This window comes from Fukomys damarensis, unplaced genomic scaffold (genome assembly GCF_012274545.1).
Source record: "Fukomys damarensis isolate Sample0158 unplaced genomic scaffold, DMR_v1.0_HiC HiC_scaffold_2, whole genome shotgun sequence".
NCBI lineage: Eukaryota > Metazoa > Chordata > Mammalia > Rodentia > Bathyergidae > Fukomys > Fukomys damarensis.
Window position 1 is genome coordinate 58,918,661 of NW_022900914.1, and position 23,703 is coordinate 58,942,363.

Sequence of the window (23,703 nt, forward strand, 5' to 3'; positions counted from 1 at the left end):
GAAGAAAGGTAAGCAAAACTTCAGGCACGATGAGCAGACATTTTGCTCTTGAATAGAATGTTTTTTCCATATGGTACTTAATTGAAACACTTTCCCAGTTACATAAATCAGCCTCTTTCTTCCTTGTTGCTTTCCAGGCAGTTATGCCACACAATTGTGAACAGATGCATTCATCGCTGTCTGCATTCCATCTTCAGTTCCCTTGGAATAGGAAGGTTTTTTCCAGCGAGTGTACAATAAAAATCACTTTTGCAGTATGCGGTCCTGTGGGTTTTTACAAATGGGTAGAATCATGTGTCCAGTGCACTAATATCATACACCTCCATGTTATCACGAGCCAATAGTTTCTTTTTATTGCTGAACACTACTCCATTGCATAGATACAGCTTGTGTATTCACCTGCTGAATGACCTCGGAGTTCCTTCTAGCTTTTAGTAATTATCAGTGAGTCTGCTATAAACAGTCACAAACAACTTTTTGTGTGAGTATGAGTCACCAATTCAAATGAATAAATAACTAGTTTGTTGCGAGGTTGTATTATAAGTGTATGTCAAACTTAATATGAAGCTGCCAGTTTGGTTTCGCACCAGTAATGTATAAGAATTCCAATTTCTCTCATCCTCACCAGCAGTTGTTATTGTGAGAGAGTTTGTTTTGTTTTGTTTTAATTTTAACCATTCTCCTGGATATATAGTAATATCTCATAATGGTCATGATTTGCATTTTTCCAATGACTAATGACGATGAACATCTTTTCATATTCTATTTGCCATCTTTCTATGTTCTTTAATGAAGTGTTTGTTGAGGTCTTTTGGCTATTTTTAATTGAGTTGTTTGTTTTGTTATAATTGAGTTTTAAGAGTTACCCATGTATTCTGGACATAAATGCTTTTTTCAAATAATAACTTAAAAATATTTTCTACTAGTCAGTGGCTTGCTTCTTAATCACTGTACAGTGACTTTCACAGAGCAAAAGATTTATTTTGAATAAAGTACAATTTTAATTCTTTTCTTTTATAGATCAAGCCTTTAGTGTAGCACCCAAACACTTTTTGACAAACCAGAGAAATACACAGATTTTTTCTTCCTATCTGTTAGTACATGATCTATTTTGAGTTAACTTTTGCATAAAATATGAGATATATGACAAGGAATTCCTCTTACATCTGTATCCAATTTGTTTCAGCACCAGTATTTGAAAGGACTACCCTTTCTCCATCACAGCACCTTTGCAACTTTGCAAAAGTCAGATGTTTAGTCTTTTTCTGGACTTTACTTGGCTTATGGTTCTATAGGTCTCTTTTTTGTTAGTACCACATTGCATGGATTACTATAACTAGCAAGTCTTGAAATCAAGTAGTATAAGTCCTCTATTTTTGTTCTTTCTTTTTACAATTGCTTTGTCCACTCTAATTCATTTGTCTTTCTATGTACATCTTACATTTAACTTCTCACCATCTACAAAAAATTGCCAGGATTGTTATTGGGATTGTGTTAAACCTATAAAGCAATTTGAGCAAAACTAACATCTCAACAAGAATGAATTTTCCAATCTATTACTAGTGTATGTCACCATTTACTTAGATCTTCTTTGATTTATTTCATTAGAGTTTTAAATTTTTCAGCGTTGAGATTCTGCAGAGTAGAGATATTTTGCCAGATCAATGCTTAATTAATTTATTTTTGGTGTTATCCAACACCAAATTCCTACTATTCATTGTGGATGTAGAGGAATACCCTTGACCTTTGCTTATGAGATCTTATATCCTGTGATCTTATTTAACTCGTTTTTTAATCTTAAAATTCTTTTTGCATATTCTTTGGAAATTTTGTGTTAAAAACCATGGTTCCGTGAAGATAGAGAGTAGCTCAGCGATTATGTAGATTTAGGGGGAGAGATTTGGTAAATGATGATTAGTAGGGAGCATTTGGATTTGGGATGGCAAAAATGACCTAACTTTGATTGTGGTTGTGCTTGTACAACTCTGTCAGTGTGCTGGAGTCCATCAAATCTTATGTTTAAGTTTGTAAATTGTGTGTTATGCAAATTTTTGGTTTCACAAATTGTTCTTTTTTTAAAAAAAAAACATGCTAACTGTGAATAGAGGCAAGTTTTGTTTCTTCCTTCACAATCTGTATTGCTTTTATTTCCCCTTTCTTATTTTATTGCTGTAGCCAAGATTTCTTGCATAGTATTAATAGTGGTGGTAAAAGCAGACACCCTTGTCATTTTCTTGAAATTAGAAATATTCCATCTTTTTTAGGAATGATGTTAGTTGAAGTTTCTTTAAAAGCGCTTTATATTTGTATAAGGTAATTTTATTCCTAGCTTGCTGAGAATTTTCATTATGTATGAGTGTCGAATTTTACCAATTTTGTTTCTATACTGATATGTTTTTTCTTTCTTCTTTAGTCTAGTAATATTTTTACATTTATCAATTTTCAAACATTAAACCAAGCTTAAATTCTTGATATGAATCCATTCAGGTCATGATATAAAGTCTGTACTCAATTTACTAATTTTTTTTTAGATTTTTTTTCTTTTTTCTTTTGGTACAAGGGGTTAAACTCAGGACCTTGTGTTTGCAAGGCAGCCATGGCACCACAGAGCTAAATCCCCAGCCCTGGAAATTTTATGCCTATATTCACAAGGGATATTCATTTATAGTTTTTTTTGTATTGTTGTTATATTGTTTTAGTTATAAGACTTACTAGTTGTATAGTATCACTTTTATTTTTACTCAGTGCTCATTTGCCTGGTAAGAATAAGCATCATTCATATTCTAGTTAGGCCTCTATCTTAGCAAGGCGCTCTGTCCCTGGTTTTCAGAATTCTGATCTTCATAGGTGCTCCTGCCCTCCTCCATCCTCCAACCTCCATCCTCCACCCATCCTGCCCTTGGATGTCCGTCATCCAAGAGATCAATTTTTTTAGACCATTCCATTTCCATTTTTCCAGTTATGCATATCTGCAATGAATTATCATCAGTGGCCGAACATCACAGTATTTGTTGCTCTTTTCTGCACATCACAGATTTTGATCCATCAGAGAGCAAGGAGATATGGGTTGCTTAGCGTTCCCATAATGGTCATCGTTTCCCTCTACTGGTCAACACCATAAAGGAGGCTTTCCTGGAATTCTGTATAATCTTTTCTGTCAATACCCCTTTATTTGTAGGACTGAAAACTTTACCTTTTTACACTATCCCACAATCTTTAGAAATTTTTTAAAATTTAACTCAATCTTCTTACCAGCTTATCTGTAACCATACAGAATCTTTTGCAGATAAGCAAATTCTTAGTTACTGTTTCCCTCTGTGAAGAAACTTGCATCAATTTTCCCCAAATTTTGAGTCGCTTGCCCTAAAAATTTACTTTTCTAAAGGGCTCATAAAAGTCATTAATTTGCAGTTTCTCCAAATTATTCTTTGTTGTAAGGATATAAGTGGTGCTCTTTCCAGCACTCTACATTTACAAATTGAAAGCAGAAGCCTTGAGTCATGTTCTTTTTAAGATAAAAGCATGAAGCCTCTGAGAGTATTTGTTTTCCAGCTTCCAGTTATCATGGACTTGAGGAACCCAACTTTGAAGCCTAGACATTGGGCAGCAATTGAACACACCATCAATGCTTCCCTGCTGGACTCTGAAATTCCATTAACCTTGGAGAGGCTCTCAGAGCTACATGTTTTTGAATATGGCCAAGAAATCCAGGACATATCTGGACAGGCTTCTGGAGAAGCTGCCTTAGAAACAATTCTTAAAAAGGTATATCTGAAAAATGTATACTTGTTCTGAAAACTATAGAATGTAGAAATTTTCAGATTTAACATGAAAATTACCAGCTTTTCATTATTTGCATGCAATTTTTTATCATTACAACTTGCACCTTTTCATTATCAGTCATTCCTCTGTTGTTTCCTTGCGTTTATTATTATTATTCTTATTATTATTATTATTATTACCTCTATATATTTCTTCTTTCTGCCTATCTCATAGCCCAATAAGAACTTGAGAGCAATAAGGTCTGAAATGTGCATGTGTTTATAAAGAACTCCATACCAAAAAGATCGTTTAAACCAAAATACACTTTTCCAAGGTACAGTTGCATTAAATGTTTCCAAATGCATGAAGACTTTCGTACTTTTAATAGTATCTCTTTACCCTAAAAATGCATGCACAGCTACCACTCACCTAGAAGAAAATAATTTTATTTCTTTCACTCAAAACATGAAATGGTAGGAAATACACATTAAATTATCACAATTTACTTACATGTATTAAGATTAGTCAAATACAATTAAGAAAATGTCATTTAATAAAGAAAAGGATTTTTAAAATTTTAAGGTCAGTAAGGAGGAAAATGGGATAGAGTTTTCACTTATTCCATATATACTTAATGCTTACCTAAGCACAAAAGAATTTGGATTTCCTAAGGCCTGAATTATTTCTAAGGTGGAAGATTCTTGGAAAACAACCGAATTTGTCGTTCTGACTCTTCGTGACTCCAAAGACGTATTTATCCTGGGTGGCACAGACGACATACAGGTAGGTAACTTGGCCACTGATTATTTATGGTAAAAGTCCCAACCTTACTTTCTAAATCTTCTGTGAGAGATTGAAATGATGAACTGAAATATAAGTTACTGAGCAAGAAAAAAAATTTAGTTTGAAAAGCAAGATATAAACATGGATAACTGACGTGAATGCTTATACATGAAATATTTAGCAAAGCAATAAAAATGACATACACTGAAGAGTTACAGCCCTATAGTGGAAGGATTTATGAGACAGTTTATGGGTAAAGTGATTAGAGAATTGTTCCTAGGTTGACCAAGACATGTTGGGCCTTCAAGTTGGGACCTACGAGACACTGAAGAGAAATAAAAGGCTTCAAACCACTTAAATGAAGCAAAGGAATAAGGATGAGCATTTCATGTTTATGCACACTAAGCAGTTAAATTCATTTTAACTGTTGAGATTAGACAGTCACGCTTTAGTGACAAGATAAATAAAAGCAACGTGTTTAATCTTAGTCACTTAAAATTTAAAGGCACCTTTGTTTAGCAAAGGAAGCTGAATCACATACCCTAACTTCACAGGCAAAATGGTAGCCTAAGAATGTATCCAGGCCAGAATTGGAGATAAAATGGCTTTTCCAGGTGTAGGTTGGAAGAGCCAGGCCAGATATCATTCCAAGTAGTTGATGGGAGAACAAATTCAAAGTGAAGAGCAGTCAGTATGTCACGTGACAAGACTTCTGCTCTCAAGATGTAAAAAGAATTAAGATGTGTTGTGTGTGTACCAAATCCCCATAATAAATGTAATCATCCCATACTGCAAACATGTACTGATAAAAATTTAAAGGTTTTTAAATTTGTGTTTTCTATGTTTTCAGTACATAATGCTTATATTTCTTGTGTGAAGTTGGTACACGCACATAACACCTCCAATTCTTTTCTTACCCTTTTCTTTTTTTTTCCTTTCCCCTCTGTCCATCTCTTGATCCCCTTCCCTACTTCTTAGTAAACTCTCTTTTATTTTGCCCTTTATTTATACTCTCATAAAAGAGAAACCAGGCAATATTTAAGCTTGGGTGTCTGATTTATTTCACTTAATGTTATGGTCTCAAGTTGCATCCATTTTCCTACAAATGACTCAAGTTTATCTTTCTTTATAGCAGAGTAGAAGATCAAGAAATGGATGGGGAAGGAGGGAAGGAAAAGGGATGGAAAAAGGAATTAAGATATGTTATGTACCAACGCCCTACAAGTAATGCAAATTAGCATTATGTACTGAAAACATACACTATTAATTAAAATTCTTTTTAATTTTATAATTAAAGCCAGGAGGATCACAGTTCTCAAATTTTAAAAACAAATAGCAAAAGACTGGGGGTGTAACTTAGTTTGAAGGTCTTGGGTTCAATCCTCAGCACTGAAAAAAATTATAACTGAAATAAGCAATTGAATCATCTAAATTAACAGACTCATATCTTTAAATTCACACATTCTGTGAGGGATGCCATTTTGTAAAGGGAGCAGTAGGGAGAAAGATGGTGGGAAGATTGTTTATAATCATTCAGAGTTTGATGTGAACAAATTCAGTTTCGTCTTCCTTGAGATACTGAGAGAAAGTGATAAGTTAATGGGCCAAAGACAGTCAATTTTTGAAATAGAGAGTATGTTACGAAATGAGGGCATGATTGACTAAATTGTATAAAGAAACTGCCAGTTACCTAATAGAGAGTGGAGAGAGGAGAACAGTGTTCCCAAGTGGAAACTTGTTCCATTAATAATTATAGTAGAAGCAGACATTTGGCAGCATGAAGTCCCCGGACGACTTCTGAGAGAACATCATGGTGGATGTCAAAGAGCGGAGGGAACAAGCAGGGAAATGGTTGAGTAGAAACAGTAGTTGGGACTACACTGTTCATTCAAACAGTTGGCCTTCAAATGGATTGAATGTGTGGACATCACTGAGAGCACAAATGCACTTATTTTCTTCTTCCCTTGAAGGTTCTTCTTGATGACAGCACAATCAACGTCGCAACCATTGCCTCATCCCGTTACATGGGTCCACTGAAGACTCGAGTGGATGAGTGGCAAAAGCAGCTAGCTTTATTTAATCAAACTTTGGTGAGGCTGGGTAATTTCAATTTACGGACTCAGAACTGGAGATCCACAAGCCCTTAGAAATATTTATTTCATTATTTAAGCATGATCTAGCTCAGAACTGTAAGATTTAATTGTTGACATAATTATACAGCTTAATTAATTGTAATTACCCTTATGTTACTATTTTACTATGAAACAAATACCACAAACTTAACAGGTTTATGATCTCACAGTTCTTGTGGGTCAGGAGTTGAGACACAGTTTTACCTGGTCTTAGGAAGGGTTTAACAAAGTTACAGTCAAGATGCCAGCCAGTCTGGATTCTCATCAGAGGCTCAACTCAGGAAGGATCCACTTCTAGGCCCACTCAGGTTGTTGCAAGAAATTATTTCCCTGCAGCACTGGACTGAAAGACTTCAATTATCACTGTCTCAGATGGAGGCCATCCTCAGTTCCTGCATGTTACCCACAATTTTTCTATATATAGAATTCACAACATGAACAAGCTTCATCAACTCTGCAAAAAAAGAAGTGCTGGGCCAGGGATTTAGCTCAGCGGTTCGGTGGCCTGCCTCGCAAGCACAAGGACCTGAGTTCGATCCCCGGTACCATAAAAAAAAAAAAAAGAAAGAAAAGAAAGAAAGAAGTGCTTCCTGGAAAGACAGATGTTAGTCTTATGTAATATCAGTGGCATCATGCACAGTTACCTGTGCAAGTCACAGAGGGCCTCACACTCCAGAGCAGAGGATCACACAGGATATATGCATCACATCTTAGGGCCACCTTAAGCATCTGCCACAGCAAGCTTGCATTTACTGGAAGAAAGCCCACTGATGCTTTAAGTATTCTTGGAACCCTTGCCTGTGGTGCACACTTCCTCCTTACTTCATTGTGCTCCTCAGTATCTCAGAGCAAGATAAAGAACCCCCACAATGATCTTTTCATTCCCATCCAGCTTTTCTCTTAGACTTCAGATATTTAGCCTGATCTAATTATCTTTAGGCTTCTATGTGTTCTAATATGAAAAGCTTTCTGTGAAATAATGAAATCAGTACATGGGAAAAGATAATTGTTCCAACTTTGTTTCATAGAGACCCTTCCCTGAAGTCCTGCCTCTTAATGAACACACACAGTTGACCCTATCCACCTGTCCAGGCCAAGCCCTGTAATAAAGGGATGGATTAAAGACTAATGCCTAATGCTAAAGGGCATTTTTACCGACAGGCATTCAAGGGAGCCTCTGCTGAATACTGGAGACCCTCCAGCAGATTAGTTGTCTAGAAAATGTGAGAACTGATAACTCCCAAATCCAGAGAAATGAGAAATTCTCTTCCAATCTTCCCCACAGTTAGAATGGCAGGAGATGTTAGATGAAAGAGCCAAAGACCAAGACCAGACCAGAACCACAACAAGTCTTTATTATGGGAAGGATCTGCCCGGGCTGTCTCTGAACAAAGGAGAGAAAAGCAACATGGCAGAACAGGGAGCTTCTTTTATAGGAGTGGGGTGGGGTCAGCCTGAGTTGGGGTGGAGTTGAGTGGGGGGGTAGTATTAAGAGATTGGAGGGGCTTGTGACATCCCTAGCTGCTCGGAGGTAGCAAGTATCAGGTTACTCTTTTGGTGGGAGAAGAGGCATGATGGGAAGAAGAAGCCTGTCCTTTGTTGGGAGAAGCCATATTTTAACATGGAGGCTGCTATTCAATGTGGCAGCCATCTTAAGGCAGGGGAAATCTAACAGGAGACACTTGCAATGTTAGGAAAGAGATCTATGGACTGTAATCTCATCTCTTTTATTAACAGTAATTGTCTCTAATAGGAGAGAGAATGTATGATTTCTTCACCCTCCTAATCTTCTATACCACTTGTTCTGCAATGAGCAGGTTTTACACCCCCCCCTTTATTTTACAGAAAGGTGAGAGAAGAAATTAGTATAATTGATTAAAAATTTTTTATCATGAGATATATATATCATGATAAAATTATACACACACACACACACACACACACACACACACACATATATACATATTTGGAAATACTGATACTGGCCACCTCCCAACCCCTTAGGGTCCTTTGTGTAAACATCCTACCTTCTCCTCTCTCCTAGAATGTCTCTCTGGCCATTTTAATCGCATTTCTTGAGACCCATTCTAGTTCCCACACAGCAGATTTATAACTGCACTCAGTAGAAAGTCAGGCACGTGAGTCTTCGCCCTTTGAGGAAATTTCATTCCCAAAGACCTGTGAGAAGCCATAAAACAGTCCCTGCATGGAAAAAAGAGTGGTTCCCTGTGTGATAACTTTTAATATAAATATATGTCTTCAATTTAGATGTTCAAAATGGATAATTCCAGTATTTTTCTCCTAGGAAGAGTGGCTGACCTGCCAGAGAAACTGGCTTTACCTAGAAAGTATTTTTAATGCTCCAGATATTCAGAGGCAGTTGCCTGCAGAGGCCAAGATGTTTCTTCAAGTGGATAAATCGTGGAAAGAAATCATGAGGAAGGTGAACCGGCTGCCTAATGCTCTTCGAGCTGCTACTCAACCAGGTACAAAACAAACTTTTTTTAAAAAGACAATAAAATCACCTAAAGTGTTTGTCAGTCCCAAGAATCTAATCACATGCAGTGCATTTAATCCTTGATTCTAGTCAGCACTGATGACCAGAAACATTTGCTAAGCAATGTGGATTGAATACTGCCCTCCTCTCATTGCCATTCTCTCTCAGCTTGGTTTGTACTTTTTATTACACGAGACTGCTTCTTTTTGAGGTTCTTACAATCTGAAGATGTTGCTGCAGGGTTTCAGTGATGTTTCTCACAACTTTGACTACAAGGCATATTTACATTCCGTTGAACCATCCTATTAAAGAAACATGCAGGAAAGAGGGATTGCAAAATGTATGTGGATCTAAGAGAGAATTGTAAAAGCAGAGGGAAGAAAAGTCAGGGGTCCCAAGGTCAGAGCATGCTTAGTATGCACAACAGTTAGCAGTTAGCATGGAAGTCAGGGCAGGCTGGAGTGCAGCGCACAAGGAAACAGGATCAGGAGGTGAGGCCACAAGCTGTGTTGCTTAAATGGACAGTGGGCATTGGATGGGGTTATTGATTACAAAGAGGCAATAGTAAAGACTTGCATTTGGTTCTTGGGTAAATGAGGAAGCAGCCACTGTGACAGGCACCAAGACTACAAAGATGAATAAGTCAAGAATTTTCTCCTTACGGAACTATAGAAGAAAGGGTATCCCATTGTCATAATATTGACACTTAAAGATGGCAGACACAACAATGACATATGTAAGAAGGTGACAATGAAATGGGAGGACATAGGATCTGGCTTTGTTTGAAGGGTCAAGGAGATGGTTTTTGTTTGTGTGCTCCCAGCCCCCTAGAAGTACAGGATGCCAAATGAGGATATTTTGAGTTAAATATAATTGTTCATACATGGTAAATATTAAAATTAATGTTATCCTTAAAAATAATCTTTAAAATTGTTAGCCTCCAATTTTATTAGCCTATTTTTTTTCATCCAATTAAACTAAGGGTTTTTTTGGTTTGTTTGTTGTTTTTTTGAGGCAGGTCTTGCTCTGAATTCAGGCTAGCATTAAACTCACTATGTGGTGCTGGCTGGCCTCAAGTTTACAGCAATCCCCCTGCCTTAGCCTCCTGAGTACTGGAATTATAGGCTTATACCACCATGCCTGGCTAAAGCTTTTAAAATATTAATTTAATATTATATTTTACTTTCATTTAAAATGATATTCTTCATTCTAATAGTTTTATTAATCCTTTTTTATATAAACAGGGCTTCTGGAGACTTTTCAAAACAATAATGTATTACTTGACCAAATTCAGAAGTGTCTAGAGGCATATTTAGAATCAAAAAGAGTTATCTTTCCAAGGTAAGTTTATAAAGCAATCTAAGATGTACCTTAGTAGTTAACTATCAATCAATTGAGGTTATGATTATAGCTTGAAAATATCAGACGATGAAACAAGAAACAAGAAAATTCTATGATAGTATCTAGATTAAGGAGTATACATCTCAGAGTAAAAATACATGTGTTGCACATGTGTACCACCTCCCCATAATGAATGTAATCATTGTGTACTGCAAATATGTACTAGTAAGAATAAAAATAAGATGTAAGTGGTAAATAAATAACCTCAATGCAGGAGGGATGTTTGGATGCAGCCTTGCTCTGCTGTTTTACTGTTAGATGGATATGCCTGCGTGTTTGTGTCCACAAATATGCACACAAAGAGTTAGAGAGACTTGTGTTGCCGCAGTAGTTTTTTTTAAATTGACTGGTGGGGATGAATAATAAGCTCTTCAAGATACTTAGATCTGAAGAGAATGATGCTCACCCTTCCTCACAGGAGTAGAGGAAACCCTTAGCTTATTTACCTGCCCCCACAAAAAATCTTCCTATCTCCAGCTCTCCAGCCTCTCCAGCTTCACCCGCTTTGTTCCTTCACATCAATGCAGTCCCTAGAGTCTTCACCCCTCTCCCTGAGAATAGATCCCAGGAGACCTGCCATCTCATTTTGAAATGTAGGCACAAGTGACAACCCTGGTCCTAGAGCTCAAGAGAGAAACAGGAACACTTTTAACATCTCCCTGCCTTAGTTGAGCAGGATTTGGTCAGGAACACAGAAGCCACTCTGTATTTAGGATAAAAAATCATACGGGGAATTAGAGGTTGTCACAAGTGCTACTGGGAAGGAGAGAAGAACTGGAGATCACTTTGAAGGAATCTAGAAGTACAGATAGGTCTCGTGGAAATTACACCCAGTCTCAGCTCTCTACAACAAAAAGGTGTGGAGGGGTTAATCAGGAGGACACCTGACAGCCAAGTACAAAACCTCGTGTTCTTCACTCCATCCATGACGAGTGGGAGAATTATGGCCTCTGCTTCCCGTGCACCTCCTCAGTCTCATATAAAAACATCTCATGGGAAGAGTCTAAGCTAAAACCTTGCTGGAAAGAGATCTTGAGAAATGTCATCCTTGCTCCTCCCTGATGCAGAGACATTGCTGAGTTTGCAGCCAGCAATCCAGGACATTTACTAAATGCTAGTTTGTGCACTTGATCCTTTGGAACCTAAGATAGTTAGAGAGGAGGGAAGTAGTAAAATGGGCCTATAGTCACTGGAAAAACAAATTTGAAACCACTGAATTAAACCTTAAGCATTAATTGCTCTGGCCTATGAAATGGACTCTGAGAATTAATTGGGATAATAAATCCAATTCCATTAGAGAGATTGAACATAATACAAAATAGATGTGATACGTAGGGGAAGAACAAAAAGGGAAAAGAAAAAAATGTGAGAGAATGAAAAGATGAAAATAAAGTGTTTGTAGATGGGGAGGGGAGGAGGGGGTGAAGGGAGGGCAGAGGTAAGGGGAAAAAATGAGAATCAAGACTTGCCATGTAAAGGTACATGATCCCAACAATGAATGTAACTGTACTGTATCCCTAAATGTACCAATAAACTCAATAAAAAAAAAAAATGACAAAAGCTACTTTTAACAAATCAAGTACAAAGGAGGCATTAAAAAAATACCAAAAGTGTTTATTAAAATAAGTGTTAATTTTTTGCAATAAAAGGCAAATGGTAGAACTTATTTTTGCAAGTCAGACCCCCCCAAAAAAGTGTGTGTGTGTGTGTGTGTGTGTATATGCAACTTTGCAAAGTTTCCATTTGATATACATAAGAAAATGATGAGAGTTTTAATGTAAATTTTGTGTAAAACTTCTGTGCTATATGGTTAAAAAAATACTACCTTTTTCTTAAGGGTTTATAATCTAGTTGGTCACACCTCTAAAGAGGGGGAGAAAGGAAAGAAGGGAGGGAGGGAAGGAGGGAGAGAGGAGGAAGGAGGAAGGAGACAGGTGTGGAGGGAGGAGAGGAGGAGGAGAAAACAGGTGCAATGCGTCACATGAGTAACGTCATAATTCCTCCAGAAAATGTGCATTTCTAACAAATCCTGTGGACATCGCTTTCAGATTATATACATTAATAATTAAAAACAGATGTTCAGTAAAAAAAAAAAAAAAAACAATATTTTTGGTTATCTCTTGCAGGGATCAGCCATTTTTTATAAAAGGCCTCATAGTAAATATTTAAGGCTTTGCAAGCAATAAAGTCTGCTGCAGCTAATCAACTCCTCTACTGTACCACAGAAAGAGCCATAGGTAGCATATTTACATACCCAAGTGACAATAAGTCTTTATTTACGAAATAAGTAGTGGGCTATTATGAAATAAGATTTAGTTTATGGGCTATAACTTGCTACCCCCAATCTACAGAAAAACAGTATTATATAAGTTCATGAATTTCCTTACTTGTACTGACATTAGAATACATATAAAGTGTTTTCTTTCTGCATATGTATAGCCTTCATGTGTTAGAAAACTTTTCACAGTAGCACATGCTGCTAGAAATAGCCTGTGCCTTTGGACTGGGACAACTGCCCAGGATATGTACACAGAACCAGATCAGGTTCCTACAACCATTCATCCATGTACTGTCTGTTCAATAAATGATGGATTTAATGCAAAGTATCTGTGAGTTACTAGGCAAGGTCCTAGGGAACCTAAATAATATATCTTCATTATAGGAGCTCAAAGTCAAGACAGATATGTGAACAAAATAGTATCACAGCAGGAACCAGCATTTTTCATGATTTTTATGAAAACTATCTATTATGTACTAGCCACTAATTCTAGGTATTGGAAATAGATCCTCACCAATCTTCACATCAAACCTGTTTAGAAACATATGGCCTTCCTAGAACTAGTATAACTAAAGGGCCAAGAAATCAGCAGATTGGGGTAGATGTGGCTAAGGAATTTACCTTTTATGTCTAGCTAAAGCGTTCTGTCCATTTCAAGTCATATTATAAGGATTCTCTTTAATCCAGATTTTACTTCTTGTCAAATGATGAACTTCTGGAGATTCTGGCACAGACACGAAACCCACAAGCTGTGCAGCCACACTTGAGGAAATGCTTCGACTCCATTTCAAAGCTTGAGTTTGCTCTGATGCCTCCTGCTGAAGGAAGAATCCCTGGTATCGATGCAGAGCAAGAAAAGGTTTATACTAATGATATTCTGGCCATGCTGTCACCAGAGGGAGAAAGGGTGAGATGCTGCTCTTTATAATTTCTCATACATAAACTGTGTCACTCTTTTAGGGTTGGGTAGAGATCTAGTTATTCTCACTGTGAGCATGCCGGGCGTTCTACTAGTTCAGCATTTTCAAGGAACACCAAAATAAAACGCTTGCCCTCAAAAAGCTCAAAACCTGGTGGATAAATCATCAGACAATTAAAAATCATTATAGTAAATGCAATGGCAGAAGCATGCTTCTGGAAACAGTGTGGAGAAAACTGGAGCTATATTTTACACAACCATGCACAAGAGGCTCCATAGTGAACTGGTTAAGAGTACCTCAGCCACCTGGACTCAAATCAGGACTAGTAATCATGCTGGCCTCCTCATGGGATGGTGAGGATTTTCAGCCATTACTTTACATCAGCTACACAGAGCAGTGCCCAGTGAATACCATGTAAGTGGCAGTTACCAGCAGTGTCTTCTCCAGGGCCCCACACAGTGAATACCCAGAGAATGAATGGATTCGTAGACTGTGAGGAGCCAAATGACTGCACAGAGGACACACACACACACACACACACACACACACACACACACACAGGAAGGTAAAAAGAGAATCTGCCATGTGGTCCTGAGCAGATAGAGCATTCTGAAAGTAGGAACTGGACAGGGAAATGCCAAAGAATTGGGTCCAGTTAGAGCACAGTGGTGTAACTGTGGGAGTAGTGGGAACCCATAAACATATTTTTGTCCTGAATTAATCCTCTTGCAGAAGGTGAAGATTAAGGATAAAAATCTCAAGAAAACATGAAATTTAAACATTAAGTCTAAAGAAGAATAGATGAAAAAGACCAAAACAAGTGGGACAGTCAAGTCTTTGAAGTCTGAGAAATAAATCTGAGAAACACTAAAAAGTGACAATCAGACTTTTCAGTTGGAGGACATGGGAAAGTTTAATGAGAAGAGGTGTACAGTAATGGTTAGGGATAAAAATCAGATGACAGCAAGTGCAATCATAAAAATAATTGAAGAAATTCATTTAGTAGCACTTATAGATGCCTCTTCCAAAGAGTTGGCCCCAAGAGAAAGAAGAAGTAAAAATAAAGTGGTGGGGTGGGGTCAGGTATAATGGAATAGCTGTAGAATATCTATAGAATCTCTATAGAATGTTCCAGGATTTGTGGTCGGGCTTGAGCGTTCACTCACCACAGGGTTCAGTCCCTGAAACCCAGAAGATGTGCAGTTTACGGGTCGCACCCACACCATTTTGATCATTGCTCTGTTCTCTAGGTCAGCTTGGGCAAAGGCCTCAAGGCCCGAGGCAACGTGGAGGACTGGCTCGGTAAAGTGGAGGAAGCCATGTTCACGTCACTGCGTCGCCTGTGCAAAGCTGCCATGGCCGATTATCAGGGGAAAGCAAGGACAGCCTGGGTGGTTGCTGGCCACCCTTCTCAAGTAAAGAACTCGGGAAATTTCCACTTCTGGATCCTTCCCTGGTGAGATGCCTCACAGACTTAAAGAAGATGGGTTCTTCTTTTTTCTTTTTTTTTTTTTTCCAGGTTATCCTGACCATTTCTCAAATTATGTGGTGCCGGGATTTGACTGAGTGTCTAGAAAAAGAAGACAGTAACCACGTAGAGGCCCTAGAAGTTTTTGAAAAAGTAAATTTTGAGGTGAGATTTTTAACAGAGTAATACTGAAAATATTATATTGCAGCGTAGGATCATTTCAGTGTTTTTTTTTTTTGTTAGCATGGTTCATGCAAATTCACTTTATTTCTGAAATTCTAAAGCTCTATCAATGAGTTATCCACAAGCTTTGTGGGTCTCAATAAAATGATTTGTGTTCAACTTTTTAAAGGGCCTTGGTTTTTGTGTAGTATTGAAGTGAATATTTACAAAAAATAGAAGGAAAAACAACTTGAGGAAAACATCACTGTTGTAATTGTTTGCATCTCTTACAGAATAATTTTTAATTAGGCACTAGGTGCCTCTCCTAGAAGTTCATTTAATCCAGAAAACCTCAGAATTTGTGCCATTTTTATTTCTAGGCTCAAATGCACTATAATATAAAGCAGTAAGTAATTGAAAGAATCTACCACTCTATAAAAACTGTTTAGCTACAGTTGGGAAATGCTGTTTTATAGCTAAACTTAGTCTACCACCTTAAACTGTATAAGTGCCCGGTATAGTACTGTAAATGATAAGCACAATGTACCAAAACATGTCTCTCAAACCTGTTTATCATGTACAACTGAAACTTTCTATCTTCTGAACAATTTCCCCTTTACCTCTCTCTCCAGCCCCTGGCAACCACCTTTCTACTCTGCTTGTATGTTTTGACTTAGATACTTCATGTGAGAGGAATCATGCAATATTTGTCCTCCTGTGACAGGCTCATTTTCTTAGTTTAAAGTCTTTCAGATGTATCCTTGTTGTAGTATAGAATAGGATTTTCTTCTTTTTAAGGCTGAATGATACTCCATCCTATGTATGCCCCAAATTTTCTTTATCCATTTATTCATTGATAGGCTTTTAAGTTATTTCTACATCTTGGCAATTTTGAATATTGTTACTATTAATGCAAGAGTGTAGATATCTCCTTAAGATCCTGATTTCAATTCTTTTGTACATGTTCCCAAAGGTGGACTTGCTGAATCATATGGTAATTCCATTTGACATGTTTGGAAAAACCTCTATACTATTTTCCATAGTAACTGGACCTTTTACACTCCTGCAAACTGTGTGCAAGGGTTCCCTTTTCTACACACCCTTGCCAATTCTTGTAATCTTGTTAGTTTTGATAGTGGGCATCCAAACAGATGTGAGATGAAATCACATTGTGGTTTTGGTTTTAATTTTACTTGTTATTTGTGATGTAAGTGGCTTTTTCAATACCTTTTGGCCATTTGTATGTCTTTCTTGGAGAAATGTCTATTCAAGTCCTTTGTTCATTTTTTTATTTGGTTATTTGGTTTTTAGTGTTGCAGAATAAATTAATCCCATCTCTTTAACTATATACAAAAATCAATACAAGGTGTATTAAGGATTTAAACAGGACCTGAAGCTATGAAACTCCTGGTAGAAAACATAGGGGAAGTTTTATGACCTTTGCATTGATTTCTTGGTTATACTACAAAAGCACAAGCAACAAAAGCAAAAATAAACAAATAGAATTGTGTCCAAATGAAAATCTTTTACACTGCAAAGGAAAGAGTGAAAGGGCAAACTGGATAACAAGGAAAAGTAATTGCAAATATCTATTTGATAAGGTCATGGACTCCAAATTTAATTACACTCCCAAATAATACTGCATTTTTTTCTGCATTGAGTTTATTGGTACATTTTAGGTATACAGTACAGTTACATTCATTATTGGGATCTTGTACCTTTACATGACCAGTCCTGGTTCTCATTTATTCCCCTTGTCCCTGCCCTCCCTTCACCCCCTCCTCCCCTCCCAACTTTATTTCCATTTATTCATTTTCTCCTATTTTTTTCTTTCCCTTATTACATTTCCCCTACCCTTCCCACTTTCCCTACACCTTTAGCCCTTTTCTTCCTATTTCACAATTACAGTTATCTCATTAGGATCTTATGTACTATTATAGTTTATTCACACCAGAGAAATTATAAGGTATTTGCACATGTGTGACTTATTTATTTCACTTTGGAGTATATCCTCAATATGTATCCATTTTCCTATGAATGAATCTAATTTCTCATTCTTTATGGCTGAGTAGTATTCCATTTTATAGAAAAACCACATCTTCTTTATCCATTCGCCAACTGATGGGCAAATGGGCTGTTTCCAAGTTTTAGCTATTACAAACTGTGCCACTATAAACATTGGTACACATATATCACTCTGATACGATTCTTTTAATTCTTTTGGAAAGATACCCAGAAGAGGGATGGCTGGGTCTAATGGAACCTCTAGTCCCAGCTCTTTGAGGTATCTCCATATTGATTTCCATAGTGGTTGCACCAGTCTGCATTCCCACCAACAATGGAGAAAGGTTTCTTTCTCCCCACAACCCCACCAGCATTTGTTATTGATTGATTTCTTAATAGCAGCCATTCTTTGTGGGGTGAGGTGGAATCTCAGTGTTGTTTTCATTTGCATTTCTCAAATGACCAGTGATGTTGAACACTTTTTCATATATTTACTTGATGCTTTTATTTCTTTGTCTGAGAAATGTCTGTTCATTTCAGATGCCCATTTTTTAATTCGGTCTTTATATTTGGGGGGCTGATTGTTTTGAGTTCTTTATATATTCTCAATAGTAGTCCTTTGTCTGAGGAGCAGCTGGTAAAAATTTTTTCCCACATTGTAGGTGCTCTCTTAGTTCTGTTGATGGTTCCTTTTGCAGTGCAGAAGCTTTTTAATAAGATGAGATCCCAGTTGTTGATTCTTTCTGCTAGTTCCCGTGCTACTGAGGATTTGTTCATAAAGTCTTTTCCTATGCCAGTGTCTTCAAGAGTTCTGCCTAACCTATCTTCCAGCAAGTTCAGTGTTTCTGTTTTAATATTTAGATCTTTAATCCACTTGGATTTTAATTTAGTGCATGGTGAAAGATAAGGGCCTAGTTTTAATCTTTTGCAGGTTGAAATCCAGTTTTTCCAACACCATTTATTAAAGAGGCTATCTTTCCTCCAGTTGGGATGGTCAGCTCCTTTGTCAAAGATGACGTAGCTGAGTGCATCTGGATTTGTTTTTGTGTCTTCCAATCTGTTCCACTGATCCTCAGGTCTGTTTCTTTGCCAGTACCATGCTGTTTTTACCACAGTGGCTTTGTAGTATAATTTCAAATTAGTAATTGTTATACCTGCTGCCATGTCTCTGTTGCCTAGGATGGCTTTTGCTATTCTAGGTCTCTTATGGAATATTTGGATTCTTCTTTCTAGTTCTGTGAAGTATAGTGGTGGGATTTCAATTGGCATTGCATTGAATCTGTATAGCAGCTTTGGTAGTATGACCACCTTCACTATGTTGATTCTTCCTATCCAAGAGCAGGGGATATCTTTCCATTTTCTTATATCCTCTTCAGTCTGTTTTTTCAGAGTGCTGTAGTTTTCAGTGTAGAGGTCTTTTGCTTCTTTTGTTAGATTGATTCCTAAATACTTCATTTTTTTGGATGCTATGGTGAAGGGAGTCTTTTCCCTAATTTCTCTCTCAGTGAGTGTGTTATATATGTACAAGAAGGCTATTGATTTGGGGGCGTTGACCTTGTATCCAGCTACTCTGCTAAAAGTGTCAATTAAGTCTAGAAGCCTTTTGGTGGAGTTTTTTGGGGTCTTCAATGTAGAGTATCATATCATCAGCAAATAATGACAGTTTAACTTCTTCCTTTCCTATCTTTATTGCTTTAATTTCTTTCTCTTGTCTAATTGCTGTGGCTAATATTTCCAGAACTATATCGAAGAGGAGTGGTGATCGTGGGCATCCTTGTCTTGTTCCTGATTTTAATGTGAAGGTTTTCAGTTTTGGCCATTTAATATGATGTTGGCTGTTGGTTTTTCATAGATAGACTTTATTAAATTGAGATATACACCATCTATTCCAACTTTTTGCAGGATTTTTTTCATGAATGTATGTTGAATTTTGTCAAGTGCTTTTTCTGCATCTATCCAGAGGATCATATGGTTTTTGTCCTTGACACTGTTAACATAGTGTATTACATTTATTGACTTACGTATGTTGAACCATCCTTCCATCCCTTGAATAAATCCAACTTGGTCAGGATGTATGATCTTCTTGATGATCCTCTGTATTCTGTTTGCTAGTATCTTATTAAGGATTTTTGCATCTAAATTCATTAAGGAGTTTGGCCTACAGTTCTCCTTTTTAGTTGCATCTTTCCCTGGTTTGGAAATCAAAGTGATACTTGCTTCCAGGAATGAATTTGGAAGTACTGTTCCCCTTTCAATTTCATTGAAAAGTTTGAAGAGTAATGGCAGTAGTTCTTCTCTAAATATCTTGTAAAATTCAGCAGTGAATCCATCAGGACCTGGGCTTTTCTTTGTTAGTAGATTTTTAATTACATTTTCCATTTCACTGATTGTAATTGGAGTGTTTAAAACGTTTTTATCTTCTTTGTTCAACTTTAGTAATTCATAAGTATCTAGAAATCTGTCCATTTCTTCTGTGTTTTCCATTTTATTAGAGTACAGGTTCTCAAAGTAGGTATTAATGATCCTGTGGATTTCTGTTTGATCTGTTGTGAGTTCACCTTTTTTATTCCTGATTGCATGGATCTGAGCCTTTTCTTTCCTTTTTTTGATAAGGTTAGCTAAGGGTTTATCAATCTTATTTATTCTTTCGAAAAACCAACTCTTTGATTCATTTATTTTTTGTATCATTTTCCTAGTTTCCATTGCATTGATTTCTGCTCTTATCTTTATAATTTCCTCTCTTGTTCGAGCTTTGGGTTTTTCTTGCTCTTGTTTTTCTAAGAGTCTAAGCTTCATCATTAGGTTGTTTATTTGAGCTCCCTCTGTTTTCCTAGTGTGAGCATTCAGTGCTATGAATTTTCCACATATAACTGCTTTCATTGTGTCCCATAGATTCCTATATGTTGTATTGGCATTTTCACTTATTTTCAAAAACTGTCTAATTTCTTCTTTAATTTCCTCTGTGATCCATTGATTGTTCAGGAGAGTGTTGTTCAATTTCCATGTATTTGTGAATATCTTACAGTTTCTTATGCTATTGATCCCCAGCTTGATTGCACTATGATCTGATAATATACATGGAATAACTTCGATTCTTTTGAATTTATTCAAACCTGTTCTGTGAGCTAGTATGTGGTCTATCTTGGAGAATGACCCATGTGCAGCCAAAAAGAATGTATATTCTGATTTTGTGGGGTGGAACACTCTATAGACATCTAATAAGTCCATGTGTTCAAAAGCTTGATTCAGTTCTAGTATTTCATTGTTGATTTTTTGCCTAGATGATCTGCCTATTTGTGACAGTGGGGTATTTAGATCCCCCACTACAATTGTATTAGTACTTGTTTGGTTTTTCATAATACTGCATTTTTAAAGGTTTATCTTTAAAACTGAAAAAGGAGAGAGTTTTCTTGGAATGAGAAAAAAAATTCTCAGAAAAGAGAAATGATTCCCAAAGACAGTTCCATTGGATTTGATGCCAAGGTGGCCCTGGACCAGCACTGGGCCAAGTGAAAATTCAGCACAAGGTTGTGTGACCCTCAGAGGTACCACACTCCTCTGAAATAGATTTAATGACTTATGTAAGAATCAGAAGCTCAAGCTTTCCAAAAATGTTTTCATTTAGTCCCATTGGCTGGTTAAAATGCTCAGATTTTCTGATTATCAATGGGAAAGAAAGAAATGAAGACTATCACCTTTAATACATTTAACTTTTTTGACAGAGCAATCTTCCCTAGAAACAGCATTATATAGTGGCTAAGGTCATGGGCTTTCCCTGAAGCGAATATCTACTCTCTGACTTCCATCAAGTTATTAAAACTCTGATTTTCAGTTTCTTCAAATGTTAAATAGAAGTTAAAAAAATATATATATATACACACACACACACACACACACACACACACATCACAGAGGTCTTACGGGAATTAAATAAGTAGAAGTATTTTCCTCTTTGGTCACAGAATTCTAAATTCTTACAATTAGATGGTTTTAACAAATGTCTATTCTATTTTAATAATAAAAAGATAAACATGGTGTGATCAAAAAGTACAGTGAATGTTTAAATTTAATGGGTCAGGGATTTAGCTTAGTGGCACCATGCCTGCCTTTCAAGCACAAGGTCCTGAATTTGATCCCCAGTACTAATATATATTATATCCTTTATTCCCTCAAAATATTTTACTTTTCTTCTAAAAACATGTATGCCATCATACTCACTACTTTCTGAGGCAGTTCTAGAAGTCCTCTTTCTTTTTTTTTTTTTTTAATTGAGTTTATTGGTACATTTTAGGGATGCAGTACAGTTACATTTGTTGTTGGGATCTTGTACCTCTACATGACAGGTCTTGGTTCTCATTTTTTCCCCTTGTCCCTGCCCTCCCTTCACCCCCTTCGAAGTCCTCTTTCATTAGTGTCATTATGAGATGTGATCAACTATACAGTGAATGCTGCTGCTGAGTGCCATCCAACATAAAGGCAGGCTCATAAAAACGTCATAGTGTGTTCCTCTCCCACCTTCTTTACCCGAGGCCACACCATATGACTTCAGGCTCTTTCCTAAAGTCAAAAGGCCCATGAAGGTGAATCCTCTGAATAGATTCAGGACAGTGAGGCAGCCACAATAGCACAACTAAAGACACTCATGAAAAAGAACTCCCAGAACTGCTGCAGACAGTGGCATGAATGATTGGACAAGTGTGTTCCAAGTGAGAGAGAGCATTCTGAGAGGGATAAATGCTGTGTCTTTTACTCTAATGATTTTTTTTAATTTAAACATTTACTGTCTTTTTCAGTCACACCCCTTATATGCAAGATGATGTTGGAAAATTGACTATGATAATTTTTTTTATTTGTAGAGATTAAATGCCCTGGCTGCATTAGTTAGAGGAAACCTTCCTAAATTACACAGAAACATCATAACTGCACTTATTACTATTGATGTGCATGCAAGAGATATAGTCACTGAACTTGTTCAAGCTAAGGTAAAGTTTTCAATTAAGTAAAGTATTATTTCTTTCTTGCATCAGTGTACCCAATACATATATCATTTATATCACTTATATAGGTAGATACAGTTGACTCCTTTGAGTGGCAGAGACAACTGCGCTATTATTGGCTCATAGACCTGGATAACTGTGTGGCTAGAATGGCGCTCTCTCAGTACACATATGGTTATGAGTATTTGGGAGCATGCCCAAGACTGGTTGTTACTCCTCTCACGGTAAGTTACTGATCACTTAGTTTAGTATCATGAAAAGCATCATCTAATATTTTAACTTTAAAACAAATTGCTAAAACAAAGATTACCTCATTTAGTTATGTGCGTGGATCTTTAAGGATATGTCAACTGCTATAAAACCTTCCTTAGAAAAATAGTGACTCTTCTCCTATAGAAAGGAAAGGACTTATGAATATGTTGGTAAAGTCGCTTTTCTTTGATCATGACAGTTTATTGATTTCTTCAGGACCGCTGTTATCTTTGCCTCATGGGAGCTTTGCAGCTTGACCTGGGGGGTGCACCGGCTGGTCCCGCTGGCACCGGAAAAACAGAGACCACCAAAGACCTGGCAAAAGCTCTTGCCATCCAGTGTGTGGTCTTTAACTGCTCCGATGGTTTGGACTACAAGGTAGAGTTCTTCCATCTGAATGGTAATGCTAGGTGTTTTATATGGCTTTTTCTAACTGCAACATGACATAACAAAACAAGAAGAGAAAGGGGTGAAGATATACAAGGGAAAAGAAGAGGGGCAGGGAATGGTTACAGTGAAAAAAATGGAGCAAGGGGAAAGAGTTAACACATGGCAGAGTGGGTAAGTCCAAATAAGAATCAAAGCCAGGGAGGATTTGTAAAATGGTGGAAAAACTTAAAGATCTGCATGTTAGTAAATAGAAAAGAACTAAGAGAAGAGCTAGAAACAATAGCGGAGAAACCTAGGAGCAAAGAAATAATTTTACAGGAGAAAATGAACAATGTGTAGATTTATGTACTAAGAATAAAATAAGTAAGATTATGCAAGGATTTTTTTCAGTATGGGTCTCAAACTTTTTGGTCATGGAACACTTTTACATTCTTAACAGTTATTGAAATAAGTTATATCTGTTGATATTTACCAGTTTGAGATTTTTCCCCTTATATCTGTTATATGTATCTGCTTTAAAACATTGATAATCCCAAACAAGAAAATTTAGTAATATTGTTTTGATATTTTTAAATGCCTGATATTTGATATAATAGAATATAGCCAGATTCTCATATTTGCTCTATATTTAGTCTGTTGCAGTATGTTATTTTAGTT

The 23,703-nt window shown here is 36.8% G+C and overlaps 1 protein-coding gene across 1 annotated transcript in view; it reads left to right on the forward strand.

Annotated features, from left to right (window-relative positions):
* The window catches only part of Dnah6 (dynein axonemal heavy chain 6), a 205,335-nt gene that overhangs the window by 63,906 nt on the left and 117,726 nt on the right, over positions 1–23,703 (forward strand). The window contains exons 19-29 of the mRNA XM_010635241.2: positions 3,553–3,765; positions 4,453–4,545; positions 6,516–6,635; positions 8,983–9,163; positions 10,419–10,515; positions 13,541–13,760; positions 15,024–15,188; positions 15,293–15,406; positions 22,264–22,389; positions 22,473–22,628; positions 22,873–23,034. Coding sequence (XP_010633543.1) covers positions 3,553–3,765; positions 4,453–4,545; positions 6,516–6,635; positions 8,983–9,163; positions 10,419–10,515; positions 13,541–13,760; positions 15,024–15,188; positions 15,293–15,406; positions 22,264–22,389; positions 22,473–22,628; positions 22,873–23,034 — 1,647 coding nt within the window. The remainder of the gene's footprint in view (positions 1–3,552; positions 3,766–4,452; positions 4,546–6,515; positions 6,636–8,982; positions 9,164–10,418; positions 10,516–13,540; positions 13,761–15,023; positions 15,189–15,292; positions 15,407–22,263; positions 22,390–22,472; positions 22,629–22,872; positions 23,035–23,703) is intronic.